The sequence below is a fragment of the Plecotus auritus genome (assembly GCF_963455305.1).
Source record: "Plecotus auritus genome assembly, chromosome: 6".
In the NCBI taxonomy this organism is placed as follows: domain Eukaryota; kingdom Metazoa; phylum Chordata; class Mammalia; order Chiroptera; family Vespertilionidae; genus Plecotus; species Plecotus auritus.
This window is the reverse complement of record NC_137773.1, coordinates 143,716,513-143,735,086: the sequence shown is the minus strand read 5'-3', so window position 1 is coordinate 143,735,086 and position 18,574 is coordinate 143,716,513. Positions and strand designations below refer to the sequence as shown.

The following is an 18,574-nucleotide window of genomic DNA, read 5'->3' as shown; positions in this document are numbered from 1 at the left end:
TTTGTTCCCATATAAACTTTTCAATTTCTATTTTAAAAAGCATGCGGAGATTATGAGAAGGATTGAATCTATAGATCAATTTGGGGAGAATTGGCTTAACAATATTGGCATCTTATAATTCATGAACATGGTATTAATTCTTATTTAGTTCTTTAACTTCTCTTTTAATTTTTTTTTTTTTATTATTATAGAGGTCTTAGAGTTGTGTTCTTACATTTCTGTTAACTTTATACCTAAGTATTTTATTTTTCGGATGCAATTTTGAATATAATTTATTTTATTTTCTAGTTACAAGTAAGTTTTCTAATGATTATCCTTACTAAATTCATTATTAGTTATAGTTGTTTTGGAATCAGTCATCTCTTTGTTAAGTGCAGATAGTTTTACTTCTTCCTTTCTGATCTTTTAGTTTTTTTCCTGCCTTAATACAATGGCTATGACCTACACAACAGTGTTGAATTTCATTGATAAGAGTGAACGCCCTCTTGCCTTGTTCCCAGTCTTAGGGGAAAAATATGGGGTATGTCACTATTAAATACGATGTTAGCTATAGGTATTTTATAGATGCACTTTGTCAGATTAAGAAAGTTCCCTTCCACTGCTAGCTTTTGCTGAGGTGTGGTTTTTTTTTTTTGTTGATCATGAATGGATGTTGAATTTTGTCAAATGATTTTTCTGATCTAGCAATCTTTGAAAATTGTTTCCTCTTTATACACAAAATCTTCTCCCTTCCCTTCTCCTCCCACAACCATTATAATGTGCTTAATTATATCTCGTTTATATGTGGTTTAATAAAATTGTATTATGAACATGTATTTTTACATAAATCTGTGTATATAAAAATATCTTTATATATTAAAGCTCTTTCTTTTTCCACCAAGCACTATGATTTTAAAGTCCATCTAAGTTCTCTGGGTACATCTCATTGTGTGGTTAGCACCTTTATAGCATAGAGGTCCTGGGTGCTCCATCCTGGAGCCCTGTGAATGAGGGCATGGGGCAATGAGTACAGAATATGTTATCAGAAGTAACTCGAGAAAACTAGCTGAATCACTAATTAAATCAGCGGAAAGGGGGTTAGAAGGTGATCATGAGTCCAGATTCTGGCTCTGCCCTTTACATGCTGTGTGATCTTTGGAAGTTACCATCTCTGAGACTCAATTTCTTCTTAGAATGGAGGTGACATTTTCTATGATTGCTGTGAAGATTAAACAAGATAATGTGAAGGTGAAAATGCCTGGGTCCTAATAGGCTGTCACAAAATGATGTTTCTTTTCCTCATGTCGATCTTGGCAAGTAGTGGGAGTGAAAAGTATGTGTGCAGTTATTTCACTGTGTCCAAGGCATGTCCCAACAGAAAGGCTCATCATGCACCTCAGATCGGAGGTACCAGTGAACGCTAAGCTGTTAACTGTGTATAGTGCCGTATTTAATACCAGTTTTTCCTTCTGTCCTCTGTAGGACACAGTGGCCATGGAGAGTATGCCCCTGCTAGGGTTCACCATTGCCCCAGAAAAGGAGGAGGGCAGCAGCGAAGTAGGACCTGTTTTCCACCTTTACCATAAGAAAACCTTATTTTATAGCTTCAAAGCAGAGGACACCAGTTCAGCTCAGAGGTACCAAAATAACTAGTCGTGTGTTTTCTTGCCTCTCATTCAGAAGAAAACAAGTTATTACCTAGGATTTTGGTTTCTGTTCTCCTCCAGCCATCCTATCCCATCAAGTCCCTTTGGGCCACAGCAGAGCATCGGAACTGCCTATTCTTAGTTGTGCAATTTTATTTTATTTTTTTTTATAATCCTCACCGAGGATATTTTTCCCATTGATTTTCAGAGAGTGGAAAAAATATTCCATTGATTTTCAGAGAGTGGAAGGGAGGGAGGGAGGGACGGACGGACTAAGTGTGAGAAAGAGAAAGAAACATCAATGTGAGAGGGACACATAGATTGGTTGCCTCCCACACATGTTCAATTGGAGTGGGGCCAGGGAATCAAACCCTTCGGGCCACAAGCCGACACTCTAACCACTGAGTAACAACGGCCAGGGCAGTTGTGCAATTTTTAAAGATTATTATGATTTATTCGTACAGGCATGCATTGATTCAGCAAACCTTTGTACTGTGTTCCAGGCCTTTTGCTAAATGCTGGGAAAACAAATAAATATGAATATGACATGGTCCCTAACCTTAGGCTAATACTAATAGAGTCTAGTCACTTAGAGAGTCACAGGCACAGTCACGACACCAAGTGTCTCCTCTCTTTTGTTTTACAGGTGGATCGAGGCCATGGAAAATGCAAGTGTGTTATAGCAGTTACCAAGCATGTGGACTCAGAATAAACTCTTAGGTTGATATGTGGACCCATCCAGAAGCCAATCCGTGTCGCTACTCATCTGCACACACATTGGATTCAGCATGGAGGCCTGACCTTTTCTGCTGGAACCCCCTCGCTCACACCTTCACAAGTGGAGCCCTTAAGGGATATTTATGGACAGTTCCTTTTCTGTCTTCCCATTTGCCACCCTGTTCCACCCCAGCATAAACTATTTCCTTACCCATTAGTGAGTAAAAATTCAGTAACTTGAAGACATGGAAACCCATAGAAAAGTACATTTTAGAAATGCAGGCTTTTTAGTAGAAACAAGCTTTTTCAATTTTTATTCATAGTAAACATTGTCACCATTCATATTGTTGATTTCGGTGCCTCAGGTGAAACAAGAAACAACCAGTAAATAACAAATACTCTCATCAAAAGCACTTTATTGTTTTACTGAGCTACAACCTCCAGTTTTATGTTTCCAAGTGATTTACTTAAGTAAATAGCAGATGGAGTTCTGTGGACTAATTCGCCACCAGTACGCAACAAGGGTGTACGGAAAATTGACTTGTGCAAACCTGGCTGTGGCGACACTCGGAGGGAAGGGTCCTCCTTACCGCGGACAGTGCATGTCACTGGATAGGAAGGCAAGGATTTCCTCCTCCATTTGATCCTGTGACCTGTATACTGACACAATGACTTAGTAAAGGATGGACTCCCTCCTTCCCACAGCATCCTCATCACTACACCAGTGCTGGAAGCTCAGCTGCTGGCAGATTCGGCCCTTGCCCCGGAGGTCATTGCAAACCCTCCAAAGAGACAGGGTCTGCTTTAATTTATTGTGTGCCTTCCTGAATTTTACCCCACACGAGCTGACAGTGTTATGTTTATGAAAACCTGTTCTTATTTCGACACAGTAATCCTTTCTGTATTACTGAAACCTCAAGAGAGAGAAAAAGAGAAAATAAGATATGAGCAGCAGGTGAATGTGTAGTCTTGGCCAATGGCTCTGGACACATTGAGGGAGCACAGAAGTAGTGGCTTGAAGATATTCTCTAGGTGCCTGGGGCTCAGTCACTTCCCGCTGATGACTGCTGCTCATTATGCGGGAAGTATTTTTACATAAAGCAAATTGGGGGGTGGGGAAATGGGTGGGATTTCTTGTTATTCTCATCAAAATAAAAAGCGCATATCACTTTCTGATGTCCTATCCCCATCCTCCTGCTGCCCATCCCCTAAAAAAAAGGCATTTGCTGACAAACCTTTTGTAAAAAGCACCATCACAAGGAGTTATTAACAGTAAATATTTTCAGGGGAATTTTTTTTTTCTACTTGACAATTCTTTTAAAATGTTTGCATTAAATATTTAAAGATTGTAACTAAGTGATTAGACAGGTCTTTTTACTAAATTTTCAGAGCCTAATTCCAGTGCAATCATTTTCATCTTCAGACATTTGAATGGGCCTTTTAGACCCTCTGAGTTTTTTAAAAACACACAGCAGGACTTCAGCACCAGGCAATGGAAGTTTCACCAACCTGCTGTGTACCACCACCCATTGTCAGCTTCTGGTAGAATTGTGTGTCTGGAAGTCATTTGAAGGCTTTTTTTAAAAACCATATAATATCCTATTTCTGATACTCTGTAAAGAAGAGGTAATAGGGCTTTTATTTCTCATTGAATAGTTGCCTTAATAAAAAAAACACCGGGGCAGTAGATCAAATACACTCAATGGGTTTTGTAGAAGGAAGTGGCAGGGGCCACCAAGCTCCTCCCTAGCTCATGTGTGATTGGACAAGGACACACCTGTTTTTACCTGTCGTTCCCATGGTTCTTTGTATACTCATTTAAGTATACAGACTCATTTAAGTATGCCCAGTTTCTCCTAGTCAACTTTACTCCTTGTTCCTTCCCTGACCTCTTCCTCTAGCCCATTTTACATGTCTGTGTCACTTGGCTTCCCTTGGGACCTGCCTAAATGAAGCTGCACAGGTGGCCTGAGGGTGCTCCTTCCCACTGGGTCTGGGAGGCTGGAGAAATGGACAGCTTTAACACCACGGGAAGTAATGTTGCCTGAGGCCCCCCACGGTATCTGCTTTGCTCCCTGCTCCCTGGGCACAAAACAGCCCCATCACTGGGAACATCCAGCAAAGGCTGTTACGTGAGAGGAAGCAGTATTCTGCCAAGCTGTGGCTCAGAAATGGGAACTCGGCCCTAGACAAGTAACTCACTACAGAAGCTCTCAGGTTCGGTGTTTTCATTGGTCACACAGAGACCCATTCCAGCTTCCCAGAGTGTTCAGGGGATCAAGCGTAAACTGAATGTTTGTGAAAGTGGACTGAAGACCATAAACCTGTGGCATGGCATTGTTATACAAAGTGAAAATGTGGCGGGACCTGCTCTGTGACAATACAATACAAAATGAAGACAGCCCAAGCCCGTTTGCTCAGTGGATAAAGCGTTGGCCTGCGAACTGAAAGGTCCCAGGTTCGATTCCGGTCAACGGCACATGCCCAGGTTGTGGGCTCGATCCCCAGTGTGGGGGGGGGGGGAGTTGCAGGAGGCAGCCAATCAATGATTCTCTCTCATCACTGATGTTTCTATCTCTCCCTCTTCCTTTCTCTTTGAAATCAATAAAAATATATTTTAAAAAATGACGACAATATGCAAAAAAGACCCTCCTTCTTATCCATGAAAATGGCAAGAAAGTCCTGGCTGGGTGGCTCAGTTGGTTAGAGCATCATCCTGTACACTAAAAGGTTGCAGGTTTGATTCCAGTCAGGCCACATACCTATGCAGTCAGGGACAATCCTGGGGCACATACGCCAAGCAACCAATTGATGTTTCTCACATCAGTGTGTTTCTCTCCTCTTCCCCCCTTCCTCTCTCTCAAAAAATCAGTAAGAACAAATCCGTGGGTGAGGATTAAAAAAAAGAAAATGGTAAGAAAGAGAAACCAGGCCTGGAGAAGGCCTGGTGTGGGTAGCATGAACTCCTTTCTTCATCAGGTCTTTTCTTCCCTCTGTTTGCTTTTAGTGACCTCTCCTTGAGCTCGTCACACGCGGATCAGGAAAACGCAGACCTCTGAAGGGTTGGCCTCTGTCTGCTTCTCAGAATCACTAAAATTTTATAAAACTCAAGGTTTTACTGAAAGCTGGCAGCACTAACATTATAGTGGCTTACCACCTTCCCTGCAGATTGACTGTCTTTTTAGCCTGAATTAGTCTTAGTAAGTAGGAAGAATTTTATTTTTTATTACTAATACAAAACACACAAGAAACACAGTAGTGTCCAAGGATACTGAGTTCCTGGGTCCTAATAATCTTTTACATATCAAAAATATGGTCTGAATTGTTCTGGCCAGGCTGGCAGACAGCCTGACCACTCATTCTCTCTTGGATGCAGCCTAGTCCTGTGTGGAGTGAGGGGCTGATACTCACGTTGACCTTTGGGCATGCACCATGCAAGCCAGTGTGGAGGACCTGACAGCTCTGCTAAGGCCACTGAAGGATAATATGGTTAAAGTCTTTTCTTCATCTACTTCAGTCTTTCATTTGATTGACAATGTAAATGTCATCGCTAAACATTGAAGCCCTAAATGGAGACAGGTGAACTGGGCTAGGAGTGGTAGGACCAGGCTGGAGCCCAAGTTTTTTTCTGCTACAGGGCAAAGTAACAACATGCTGGAAGATTCTGTGAGTTGATTTGGCCTGTGATTTGCAGCTTCTGTGATCAGGTAAGCTTCTGTGCTTCCTTGCATTAATGGTCAGTTGTCTATTTTCAAGAGCAAGTAAAAGGAAACCAATCTCATGCTAATTTAAACAATTACAAAACTAGCTCAATAAGAGGTACCAAAGCAGGAGGGTTCAGGGTTAGAGAGTATCCCCAAGAATCAAGCTCTTTGGGTTTCTCTGACCTTTCCATTGTCAGCTTGATTCCTGGGCTGGTTCTCAAGAGGCTGATTGGTGACTGCCACTGATGGTTGGGGCTACAGGCTTGTCTTTTCACAGCCACCATGGAGGGAGAGCTTAGATCCCTGGAGCTAGCTTTTTCTTAGGCCCTATAAGCTGCTTCAGGACCACACTTATGCCAGCCCGGCCCTGTCCTGAGACGGTCACTATCTAATTCCACCCTATACAAACAAGTGACTGCCCTTCTCCTACCCTGGCAGGAGTCAGGAAGTTTTTCTCTGGAAAAAACAAGAACTAGAAGAGGAACAGGCCCCCACCTTCCCACACACACACTCTGGATTCAGCTTTTAGACATGGGCTCCTGTTTCCAGCCTGTCAAATTCCCTCTCCACGACAGATAAAAATTTATGTCCTTTAGATTACCTGCCAGACCCCGCTCCCCCACTGTCCTCACCTTAGGGATCTGAGTTTTCATTTCAGCCCTAAACAATGCAGAACCTTTAAAGAACTGTAAAATTGAAGGGGGTTCGGAATGGCTCTTTTTCAGAATACTCAAGCAGCAGAAGAAAGGAAGAGAGAGGGGCAGGACAGAGGAAGGGAAGAAGGAAGCGGTGTGGAGGCAGTTGGTCCACCTTTGACTGGTTAGGAAACCATTACAGTGGGACAGATAAAACCTAAACTAAGGAACAGTGGGGGAGGGGCCAGATGTGAGGAGAGAACCTAGAGGCTTTGGTGTTAGACACTCAGTTCTGACAGTGTGCCCAGAGCACCCTGAAGGTCAAAAGCCACAGGGTACCATCCCATCTCTCCCCACCCAAGGTGAAGGACAGAATCCAAAGCAAAGCACAGAAAAGGCTTTTCCAAGGAACCTTTAACTTCAAGGTACATGTCCTGACCTGTAGTGAATAGGCTGTGAGGTTGAAATCTCATTTAAAAAATCAAGGAATGGCCGGCTGCCGCCTCCCGGCGCGTCTAGGAGCCATGTCCACCTTGTTTCCCTCCCTCTTCCCCCGTGTGACTGAAACGCTGTGGATCGGCCTTGTGTGGAAGAGACAGAGCTGCAGCAGCAAGAACAGCAGCATCAAGCCTGGCTCCAGAGCATCGCAGAGAAAGACAACAACCTGGTACCTGTTGGCAAGCCGGCCTCAGAGCACTATGATGATGAGGAAGAGGAGGATGAAGATGACGATGAGGATAGTGAAGAGGACTCAGAGGATGATGAAGACATGCAGGACATGGACGAGATGAATGACTACAATGAGTCACCTGATGATGGAGAGGTCAATGAGGTGGACATGGAAGGCAACGAACAGGATCAGGACCAGTGGATGATCTAAATAGACAAGGCAGAGTGGCCTCAGGGAGATTCCAGGCCTTCCCAACCTACCCTGTGACTCCTGCAGAACCAGCTGATCACCCCAGTGCCTGAAAGTTCACCCTCATGCACCTCCTCAGCTGCTGCCAGGACCTGGTCTCCTTGGCCCCTCCCAGGTCATCAACCTGCCCTTGTATCCCCAGGACCTGAGTCCACCCCACCCTTCTGGCCAGTACCTCACCCCTTGAGGTGTAGTCTCTTTCTTACTCTCTTTAATAAAGACACAGGACTGATTCCTCCCTCCAAAAAAAATAAAATAAATAAAAAATCAAGGAATGCCACTTTTAGACCTTGTGAGTGAAAGGCCTTTAAAAAACATGAAGTCTTTACACCAGGATGTATTATCGCAGCGGTCTGAGAAGTCTTGACACTTAATACCTGTCTCTGGTATTGGAAGATCCAGCAGTTAATTGGTTACTGATGATAGTTAGGTATAGTGATTTATGTATGTTGTTATTAAAGGCTGACTACACACTTTGAATGATTTTCCTAAGAGATAAATAGTAAATGACTTAATGTTTCTCATTAGAGAACAGTAGTATAACAGAAGACATTTTAATGAAGAAATGTGAGCTAAGTATATATTGTACTACTCAGCAAATGATAGTATGTTTGAGTTTTTCAAAAGCAATTTCTTAAAACAGTTATGATATCCTAAGAGCCTTTGAATCTTTCAAAAATTGGTAGTGATCTGGTTTACTTGGCATCCAGGACCTTGGAGATTTTCAAAGAATATAATTTTTTCATTAAGATAGTCATACCTTGAATTATATAGGCTGAACCTCCTAAAATTCTTTCTGAAGGTGATGATTATTCTTAAAACTAATTTGATAAATGCTAGTATTGAAAGAATCTTCATAAGTTTTGCCTGTACTTGCTATGTAAATATGTATGCCTATCATTTTATTTCCTTTGTTCCTTATTATACTGTTCCTTTGTAAATAAAATGTAAAATAAATGTACTTCTGTAACTTGAAAAACAAACCAAAAAAAATCTGCCCATCAGAGGAACCATTCCCTTTGACCATCACATAATCTTCCATAAAAATTATTTAGATCCTTTTTTGTTATGAAGCAAAAGGGTAATGCCATCTGTAGATCCTCATTTAATTGGCAGTATGTTTCAAGTGGGTATTTTGAAACATGAAAAGATTTAGCCTATACAGCAAGAATTCAAGTTACTCAATTTCATTTTATGTCAAATAAAGAAGTGACTCTATACAAAAATAATAAATAGCCCTAGCTGGTTTGGCTTAGTGAATAGAGTGTCCCCTGTGGACTGAAGGGTTCTGGGTTCAATTCTGGTCAAGGGCACGTACCTTGGTTGCAGGCTTCTCCCCAGCCTGGGCCCTGAAGGCAACCAATCGATGTTTCTCACACATCAATATTTCTCTCTGTCTTTCCCTCTAAAAATCAATGGAAAAATATCCTCGGGTGAGGATTAAAAATAGACAGACAGATAGAACCTCCTTCTGAGCAATCCGTACCATAAACCAGGGGACCGAGGACAGGTGCATTTTTTGAGAATTTAATTTTACATCATGCTTCAAGATATTTGAACCAAGTTACAACTTGGAAATAATACCTTTCCAAGGCCCAGGAAACACCAGGTCAGAAGCTAAAGGGACATGACTTTCAGTAAAAGTCATGCTGGATAAGGCTCTGGTACTCTATTCTGGTATTCCTGTGTCCCATCGCCCCCATGACCAGCTCACCACAGGGTCAGTCTTTCCCTTTTCTCTTCCTGGGAAAAATAAGGTCCAATTTTATAGAAATTAAGATCTAAGTAGCCTTCTACTGTGACAGAACCTGACTTTTAACAGAATCGTGGAAGTGGGTAGAAGAGTTTTCTTCCTCTCCAAGTTCTCAAGGACAGAAGAGAGGAAATAAGCAGAAATAACTATTAAATGCTCCACCACTTGCTAGCCATGTGACTTAGGAGAAGTCATTTTGCCTCTATTTAATTCGTTGTTGTTAATTCTCACCAGAGGATATTTTCTATCATGTATCTATCTATCTATCCATCTATCTATCATCTATCTATCTATCTATCTATCTATCTATCTATTTATTTTAGAGAGGGTGCAAGGGAGAAGAGGAGACACAGAGAGAAACATCAATGTGAGAGAGAGACATTGTTTGCCTCCAGCACGCACCTCCATCAGGGCCAGGGATCGAGCCTGCAACCGAGGTATGTGCCCTTGACTGGAATCAAACCTGGGACCCTTTAGTCCATGGTCCAATGTTCTACCCGCTGAACCAAACCAGCTAGGGCCTCTGCCTCTGTTTAAGATCTCAGCTTCTTAAGCTGTAAAAGCAAGGTAATATTATTTTGAAAATTAAAAAAATAATATTTAAGTATAAGGGACATGCAATCTGGTATTCTGCAATTACATCTGTTCAGATTCCACATTCTTAACAAATAAGGCTAACAACAATTATAGGAGGTTTAAAAGTTTATTTTATAAACATGTCATAATTACATGATATAAATAGAAGTTTCACAAAATATTACTATATACAGCAATAAAACATAAGCTATTACAGAAAAATTGATACAAAGATGTACGTAAGTCTTATGAAGGTAATTATTAAGCCTTTATGAAAATAAAAAGGAAAACTATTATTAATGCTATCACAAAATCAATACCCTTATCAGTAAAATAAATCTCTCCTTGATAATAACTTAGTGCATCTATAACTATCATTTAATCAAAACTTGATTTTCATCGACTCAACATTTTTTTTTTGTTAATCCTCACTTGAGAATATTTTTTCCATTGATTTTGAGAGTGGAAGGGAGGGGGAGACACAGAGAGAAATGTCGATATTAAGAGAGACACATTGATAAGTTGCCTCCTGACCCGGAGCCAGGGATCTAGCCTGCAACCAAGGTACATGCCCTTGACTGGAATCGAACCCGTGACCCTTCAGTCCACAGGCTGATGCTCTAACCACTTAACTTTACCGGCTAGAGCTCAACATTTATCTTTTAAATGCAAATTTAAAATACCCTTGGATGGCAAAACATGTTTGTTTACTCTGTACTAGGTACAAAATGAAAATTCATGATATAGTAGTTCCTGCCCTCTAAAAGTTCAAAGGCAAGCCAATTAATGATTGCAGAACAGCCTAGTTAAAGTGTGTGGGAGGGGAAAAAAAGACCTTCCCAGATGACCACAGAGGGAACACGTGGGTCTCATCCACAGACCACTGTACAAGGAGCCAGCCTCCAAAACTTGTTTTCATCTGTAAAAACAAAACAAAACACAAAACCAAAAAGATGGGACAATATGAATACTGCTATACACTGTTGCTGGGAAAAGCATTCTTTCAATAATGTCCACTTCATATCACTTTGTACTAGGTACCATGTTAAAGGCTGAGATAGAGAAGGACAAGGCACATCTTGATACAGAGCTCATAGTCCGGGTAGGTGCCACATAAGGGCAGATAATGTTATCACTCCCGTGGAATCCCCTGTCCCTGTGAATGAATAACCTTCAGGCATGGTCAAGTAGTTAAAAAGAAAACTAATCTTAACCTGCATTTCAAAAGGTGAAACAAAAAGTTTTGTTATTGTTTTATAGCCAATTAATGTTTTTGAAATTAGATCAGTGATTCAGGCTCAGCAGAAATGCTGATGCCAGGCCCCCAATACTGTTACCCAAAGCTTACTGCTTCAGAACCACTGGGGGCCTGGCAATTCTCCAGTCAAGAACTATGTATGTATGTATGTATGTATTTATTTTTGTTAATCCTCACCAGAGGATATTTTTTCCATTGATTTTTAGAGAGAGAGGAAGGGAGAAAGGGAGGGAGGAAGAGAAAAACGAGATTGGCTGCCTCCAGGACCCAGTCGGATGGAATCTGTAATCCAGGTTTGTGCCCTTGGTGTATAGGCCGGTACTCTAACCACTTAGCACACTGGCCAGGGTTAGCTATACTTTTTCTCACTGCCAATTATTAGGAAATATCCACATTTGTATCACAGTGTTTTCTCAACCTTTCTTTAAAATAAAGGGTTCTTGACTGCTCTGGCCAATGTGGCTCAGTGACAAGTATTGGGGGTTTGAATCCCCCACTGAAGGGTTGAGGGTTTGAATCCCAGTCAAGGGCAAGGACCTGGATTGAGATTTGATCCCCACCCAACTGGGACACATTTGGGAGACAATCAATTGATGTGTCTTTCTCACATTGATGTTTCTCACTCTCTGTCCCTCCCTTCCATGCTCTCTAAAAATTAATGAGGAAAAAATATCCTTGAGTGAGGGTTAACAACAACAAAAATGTATAGTATAATACAACTTGAATAATTTTTGTGATTTAAAATCCATCAAGTGTTACAAAGAGTTCTTATTTAAAGAGTTCTTATTTAAAAGATTTCTAACAAAAACACAATGGAGCGAAATATGGCACTATGACAGTGCCAACCTCAGCTGCAGAGGCTTGTTACCTGCTGGTATTATTTACAATCTGTATTTACATCTGCATCTGTTTTCAAGAAAAGCCACTCAAATGGGTCAAGATTAATAATATTAAACAACAAACCTTTAACTGAGAATTTACTGAGTAGTATTATAAACAGGGCCATTGATGCAGCATAGTTTACAGCATAAGCCTTAATGTCAAACCAGATCAGAGCCCTAGCTTCACTTACTACACTGGTAGCATCTGGGCATTGGAAATATAAACCATCCTATAAACATTAATTATTGTTTAGTATTCATTTCAAAATCTAGTACAATTATAATGTGTTTGCAATAAAACGCCCAAAATTCACCAATGGGTGAATTTTTACACTATATCTAGAAGCAATATTTAATATTAAAAACTTAATTTTTGAAAAAGAACACAAAATTGCAAAGCAGTTTGTGGTTACAAGGATGGCCCATTACAATACTGTTACCTTAGGCCTATCACTTGACTTTCTGGTTCTTATCCATCTCTCCTGTAAAATCTTCCTGCCACAAGAGGATTTGACCATATCGTCTCTTGAGGCCCCTTCCAGCTTCAGGAATATGTTACCATGAAATTACAAAATTTAGCTGTTTTTCCCATTTACTTTCTTGCAAGGTGAAAGAAGGAGGGAAAATTGATGTGTTTAAAGCATTTCCTATCAAATAAAAATATTATAAGATTAAGGACAAAATACTCAAAGTTGGGGTCAACCTGATAAAAGCCCAAATGGCTGTTTAAAAGATTAACCTATCCATCTTGGAGACAGTATTAATTCATAATAGACAAAAGTGCAAGAAAAAAAATCAATCAGCAGAGGATCACTGGCCTACAAAGAATGATGATCGAGGAGAGTCCAGCCTAAACACTTCAGTGGTCTGCACCCTCCAAAGCAAGTCAAAACCATAAACTAAGAGAAATATTTAAGGGATTCATAGGGTCAAGAGAAGCAACTTCCTTTATATATCTAACCTATTTTGCAAAGAGTTGCTTTATATATACTTTTTTTCTTAATCCTCACCAGAAGATGTTTATTGATTTTATTTATTTTAGGAAGAGGGAGAGAAAAACATCCATTGGTTGCCCCCTGCACGCGCCCCGACCTTTCAGGTGCATGGGAGGACGCTCTAACCAATGAACCACACACACGGCCAAGGCTGTATATACTTCCGTACCACTGTTTACAAGTTCCAAATAAAGAGCACAGACTCAAGATTTGGATCATACGGTCACTAAAAGACCATAAATAATAGGTAGTGAAGGGTTTCCTCGGACCTTTAAAACCTAAATAAAAAGTCGTATATAAGCAGTAGGGTCCAAACCCACGCAATAAACCACCCCCTTCCGACCTACAGTCGCTCTGCTGTGTAACTGCTTCTTCAATCAGCTCGGCGGGAGGCTTTGGTGGAGACTGTCACAGCAAGAACACAGTCCCCGCCTAGCCTACAGGCTCGCAGCCCGGCCCCCCACCTCCGCTTCCCCGAGGGGCGTGCTTGCACCGGAATAACGGTGTCCCACTCTTCCCAGGTCTTTAAGACGGCCAACCCACCCTTTACCCTACGAACAGTAGCGGCCGCGCCGTTTAAATTCCATTTTCGTCTGACTGCAGTGTCGACCGAGTCCCGGCTCCAGGCCTCGGGACCGACAGTGCAGCCCCAAGCATCCGCCCCGCGCCGCCGCCGCCGCCCGGCCCGCAAGGGGCCGGAGGAAGCTGTGCCGGTCGCGGCGTTCCGGTGCGCGCGCGCGGCTCAGCCAATCGCGTGCTCGCCCGCCCCCCGCGGCCGCAGCGAGGCTGGCGCTGGGAAGAGGAAGAAGAACATTCGCCCTCCTCCTACCAGCGCGCGGGCGGCGGCGGCAGCGGCACCGGGGTCACGAACTCTGACCTTTCACTGACAAAAACAATAACAAACTCCCCCTTCCCCGCGACCCCGGCGGCGCCCTGGGGCCCGCCCCCGCTTTTACCTCGGCGTCTCGTCTCTGGTCCGCTGCCCCACGAGCCTGCGGCCCCGGGCTCCCGCCATCCACCAGCGCCGGGAGCCCGGCCTCCCCACGCCCTGCCCTCCGCGCCGGGGGCCGCCCGTCGCAGACACGGGACCAGCTTCGAAGCCGCTTTGGCGCCAAATCCTGAGGTAAAATTGAAAAAGGGGCCGGGGCGGGGTCGGGCCGGCGGCGGAGGGGGCGGGCCTGGTGCGCGGACATGGAGGCGCCGAGTCGGCCGCTGAACCCGACCTTTTTACCTTTGCCACGGGGCGGCAGCGGCGGCGCGGGACGCTTTGCATAGTGGGCCGGGCCGCTCCCTTCTCCTCCCCGCCCGCGCCGGGAGCAGCGAGCGGGCCCCCCCTGACCGGCCTGGCCGGCGCGAGGGTGGGGACAGAGGGGGAATGGCCGCGGCCCCGCCTCACAGCTGGCCCTCCGCCAGCGCCGCCATTTTGTTCTCGATGAAGAGGGCTCTGGCAGGGCCGAACTCCCTCCTCCTCGTCAGCCTCCTCATCCCTGTGGTCCCTCCTTCCCTCATTCCCTAACTCCTCGCCCCTCCGCTCCTCGTGTGCCGTTGGCGGCCGCCTCGGCCCAACCGCCGTTTTTTCTGAAGGGGAGTGTGGAAGGCGGGTACGGAGTGCCACCTCGTGAGCGACGGCTTTGCCGACCAATTGGTGCCCACACAGGAGGGCCGGGATCAGCGCTCCTTCCCCCCCGAAGCTCTGCTGATTGGCTCGGGCAGGAGAGGGCGGTCCCCGCGGGGCGCTGCAGTCCTGGCAGGGCGGGAGCAGGGGCGGGGCGCAGCTTGGGTTCTAGGGTCATGGGGGCGCGGCCTGGGCGTGAGTCGGTAGCACGGGGGACCCGGCGAGGGGCCGCGCGGTTTCCCCAGGCCTGGAACGCGTCCAGGATGGGTAATGTTGAACAATAGTGATAAAGGTGGCGAAGCATCTTGAGTCCACGTCGCTGACTCGTGGGAAGGACTTTTAGCAATCTGGACACCTTTCAGGGCCGGGCTCCTTCCTGTATTTCCGGCGCATCCGCGGGCGAATCTTGAGGCGCAATTTCATAGATTGTAAAATGGGGAGAATGGGCGTTCTTGCCAGGCCGGACCTCCCTTCTCAGGATCGTTGAGTGCTCTACTCAGAAAATGGAGTCAAGGCTACTTTGTGAGCCCCAAAGTAATGTAAAAATGGTGTTATTGTTGAAAATCGGGTGTAGAAGCACCAGGAATGGAAAGCTTAAATGTATTGAAGGCTTGAGAGAACACAGGTGAATCAGGTAATTCTCTTCTCATTCATTGATTAAATGCTTGTTTGCTTAGTTTGGGGGCACTGGGGATACATCCAGAGAACTAGCTAGACAAGGCCTCTCTCCCCTCCTAGAATTGGGGATGGAGATGAATAGACAAATAAAAATATGATTTCAGAGAATGGTAAATTCCAGAAAAGAAATGAAACTGAATTAAAGAAGATATGGAGACAAATTTAGATTGGGTGGTCAGAGAAGGCAGCTCTGAAAGGCGGTGTTTGAACCGAGGAACCTAAGGAAGGAAAGAATAGTCAGAGAGAGAGAGAGAGAGAGAGAGAGAACGAACACCACAGGTGTAAAGGCCCAGGAGGGAAAGAAAGCATTTGGTGTGATTGGGAATAGGCTGTAGATTGGTTGGAACTAGTTTGTTGTTCTATTATCCTACTCTATCGCTAGGCTAAAGTTTATAAAATATGACAAAGGTAATAGAGAATAAATCTTCAATTTAACAATGAAAAAGAAAGAGTCAAGGAAAATATAGCCTTCAAATGAATTGCTGATAAATATATGACTTGGGGGGAAAGCCTCAGAAAATCACTTAAAGATTCAAATCCTATGTCAGCCCCTTATATCCATCTTCAATTCATCAAATATTTGCGGAACCCCTGAATACCTCAGGAATTAGGTCCTAGACTGGGAATACAGAGGTGACTAAAACACTGTTTAATGTCCTCAAGTATGTGTGAATGTGGTTCTATACACAAGTTCTGTTTTCTCCCTCTCATCATCCCCATATATACATGTACATACACACATAAAATGTTTCAAGCCAAAGCTAATTACTGTGTTGATTAACAGTGGCAGCATTTAGTAGCCATGTGACTTTGGGTAAGTTACTTAACGTTTTTGAGCCTTACTGTTCTCATCTGGACAATAATAGAACCTTTTAGAATTGAGGATTAAATGGGTTAAATAAAGTGCCTTGCACATAGTAAATACTTGTAATTGGAGTTAGAGGGTATAAACGGTGAAATTTTTAGTCATTGTGATATAGGGACAAAACACTAGATTGGAACACTGGGGTTATAGTTTTGACTGTTCTGCTGTTGGTTATTAATTGGCATCCAGACCAAAATTTTATTTAGAAAACAAAGTAATGGAATTAATAGTCTAACAAAACGTATGGGGTACTTGACAATTGACAAGACTCTTATAAGCATTACGTAGTTTATACCCCACTAGAACCGATGTAATTGTGGAGGTCCTTTTCCTGCTGTTTTAAAACTTTCTAAGATGTTCCATCATTTTCATATCGCTGTACCCCTAACCCCCTGCACTCTAAATATACTGGCTTGCCTTCAACTTCCTTGACACCATGACTTACCTTAACCCCAGGCCCTTTCACATGCTGTCCCCTCAGCCTGAAATCCTCACATGCCCCCTTCACACACGCACGCACGCACGCACGCACGCACCCCCCCCTCCCCGCCCTAGTCCTGCAGATTTCAGCTCAAGCATCACTTCCTCAGGGTAGCCCTCTGATGCCCAGTGCCAATCTAGATCAGATTCTTTTACTACACTGTATTTTTCCATTATAACCTTTGTCTCACTTTGTAATTATACTATATTATATGATTGTTTGATATTTGTTCCTCTTACCATGCGGTAAACTGCATGAGAGCAGGAATTATTTTGTTCATCATTATATTTCCAGCACTTAGCAGAGTGCCTGGCACTATTTGTTGAGTGAATTAATTGATAATTTATGATATCACTGGTAACTAAGTTACTGCTCATTAATGGTACCTTTTTGTGGGGGCTTGTTTGGCAATTCAGATAGCAGTGCCAGCAATAAAATGTCTGTTACAGTATTTGGATGATTTTAAGAAGTGGCCCCTCACAGATGGCACTGACTGGAGACATGAATCTCTTTTTACGCACTTATATGTTGATTTTATGTTTAGTTCTTTTTAAAGAGCAGAAATAGATAACTTAATAATAAACAATTACAAAGTAAATTAAAGTTAATGAGTTCATATGGAACTCATTAATAAACAAATAGTCCAAATATAACCATGTCATTTACTTTAACTGAAGAAACAAAGCACTAATATGACTTTCTTGAAATTAAAAATGCTAGTCTTTGTTTCTCTATCACAGGGGATAAAAGAACAGAGAAGTAGGTTTGCAGGGGGTTAAGAGTTGCAAGTCTAGTCATTTTTATTTTTATTTTTTTAAATTTATTGTTGAAAGTATTACAGATGTCCCTTTTTACCCCATTGGCCCCCTCCACTCTGCTCTAACACCCCCTCTACCCCCCCCCGCCCCCCCGCAGGCCTTCACCACATTATTGTCTGTGTCCATAGGTTATGCATATATGCATATAAGTTCTTTGGTTAATCTCTTCCTGCCTCCCCTCCCCCCTTCCCTCTGAGATTCATCAGTCTGTTCCATGATTCCATGTCTCTGGATCTACTTTGTTCGTCAATTTATTTTGTTCATTAGATTCCACATGTAAGTGAGATCATGTGATACTTGTCTTTCTCTGGCTGGCTTATTTCATTTAGGATAATAGTCTCCAGGTTCCTCCATGCTGTCTTGAAGGGTAAGAGATCCAGCTTTTTTACAGCTGCATAGTATCTATCCAGGGGTGGGCAAACTTTTTGACTCGAGGGCCACAATGGGTTCCTAAACTGGACCGGAGGGCTGGAACAAAAGCATGGATGGAGTGTCTGTGTGAACTAATATAAATTCAAAGTAAAGGAACGGAGGGGAGAGCAAGAGAACCGGATAGAACAGCCGGATCCAGCCCGCGGGCCATAGTTTGCCCATGGCTGAATACTAATAAAATGGTAATATGCTAATTAGACTGGGAGACCTTCCAGGAGACCTTCTGAATGTTCTTCTAGACAAAGTCATGCTGGCGGGGCCAAGGTAGAGGCGGTTAGGGGCCAAGAGGGGAGGGCAGTTGTGGGTGATCGGGCCGGTGGGGGGGGGCATTGGGGGTGAGCAGGCCAGCAGGGGGGGCCAGTTGGGGGCGAGTAGGCCGGCAGTGGGGTTCAGTTGGGGGTAATCAGACCAGCGGGGGGTCGGGGGCAGTTGGGGGTGATCAGGCTGGTGGGGATTGGGTCTAAACCAGCAGTCGGACATCCCCTGAGGGGTCCCAAATTGGAGAGAGTGCAGGCCGGGCTGAGGGACACACACCGCCCCCCCCAAATTTCGTGCACCAGGCCACTAGTTTTATTATGTAAATCTACCACAGCTTTTTTTATGCACTCATCTGCTGATGGGC

General features: G+C 43.6%; 2 protein-coding genes and 1 pseudogene across 6 annotated transcripts in view; all 3 read left to right on the top strand.

The window, feature by feature from the left end:
• The window catches only part of FGD5 (FYVE, RhoGEF and PH domain containing 5), a 119,379-nt gene extending 114,423 nt beyond the window's left edge, over nt 1-4,956 (top strand). The window contains exons 20-21 of the mRNA XM_080672224.1: nt 1,462-1,616; nt 2,272-4,956. Coding sequence (XP_080528350.1) covers nt 1,462-1,616; nt 2,272-2,308 — 192 coding nt within the window. The 3' untranslated portion in view covers nt 2,309-4,956. The remainder of the gene's footprint in view (nt 1-1,461; nt 1,617-2,271) is intronic.
• Nucleotides 4,957-7,205: 2,249 nt separating this feature from the next.
• LOC308250033 (anaphase-promoting complex subunit 15-like) lies at nt 7,206-7,814 on the top strand (annotated as a pseudogene). Its single transcript has one exon. The product of its transcript is annotated as an anaphase-promoting complex subunit 15-like (transcript).
• Nucleotides 7,815-13,836: 6,022 nt separating this feature from the next.
• NR2C2 (nuclear receptor subfamily 2 group C member 2) overlaps nt 13,837-18,574 on the top strand; it is a 74,506-nt gene continuing 69,768 nt past the window's right edge. The window contains exon 1 of one of the 4 annotated variants that reach the window (XM_080676866.1): nt 13,837-14,186. The gene's annotated coding sequence lies outside the window, so the exon portion shown is untranslated. Of the gene's footprint in view, nt 14,187-14,849; nt 15,313-18,574 lie in introns of those variants that run through there. The other 3 variants (XM_080676868.1, XM_080676865.1, XM_080676867.1) reach the window with 3 other exon arrangements.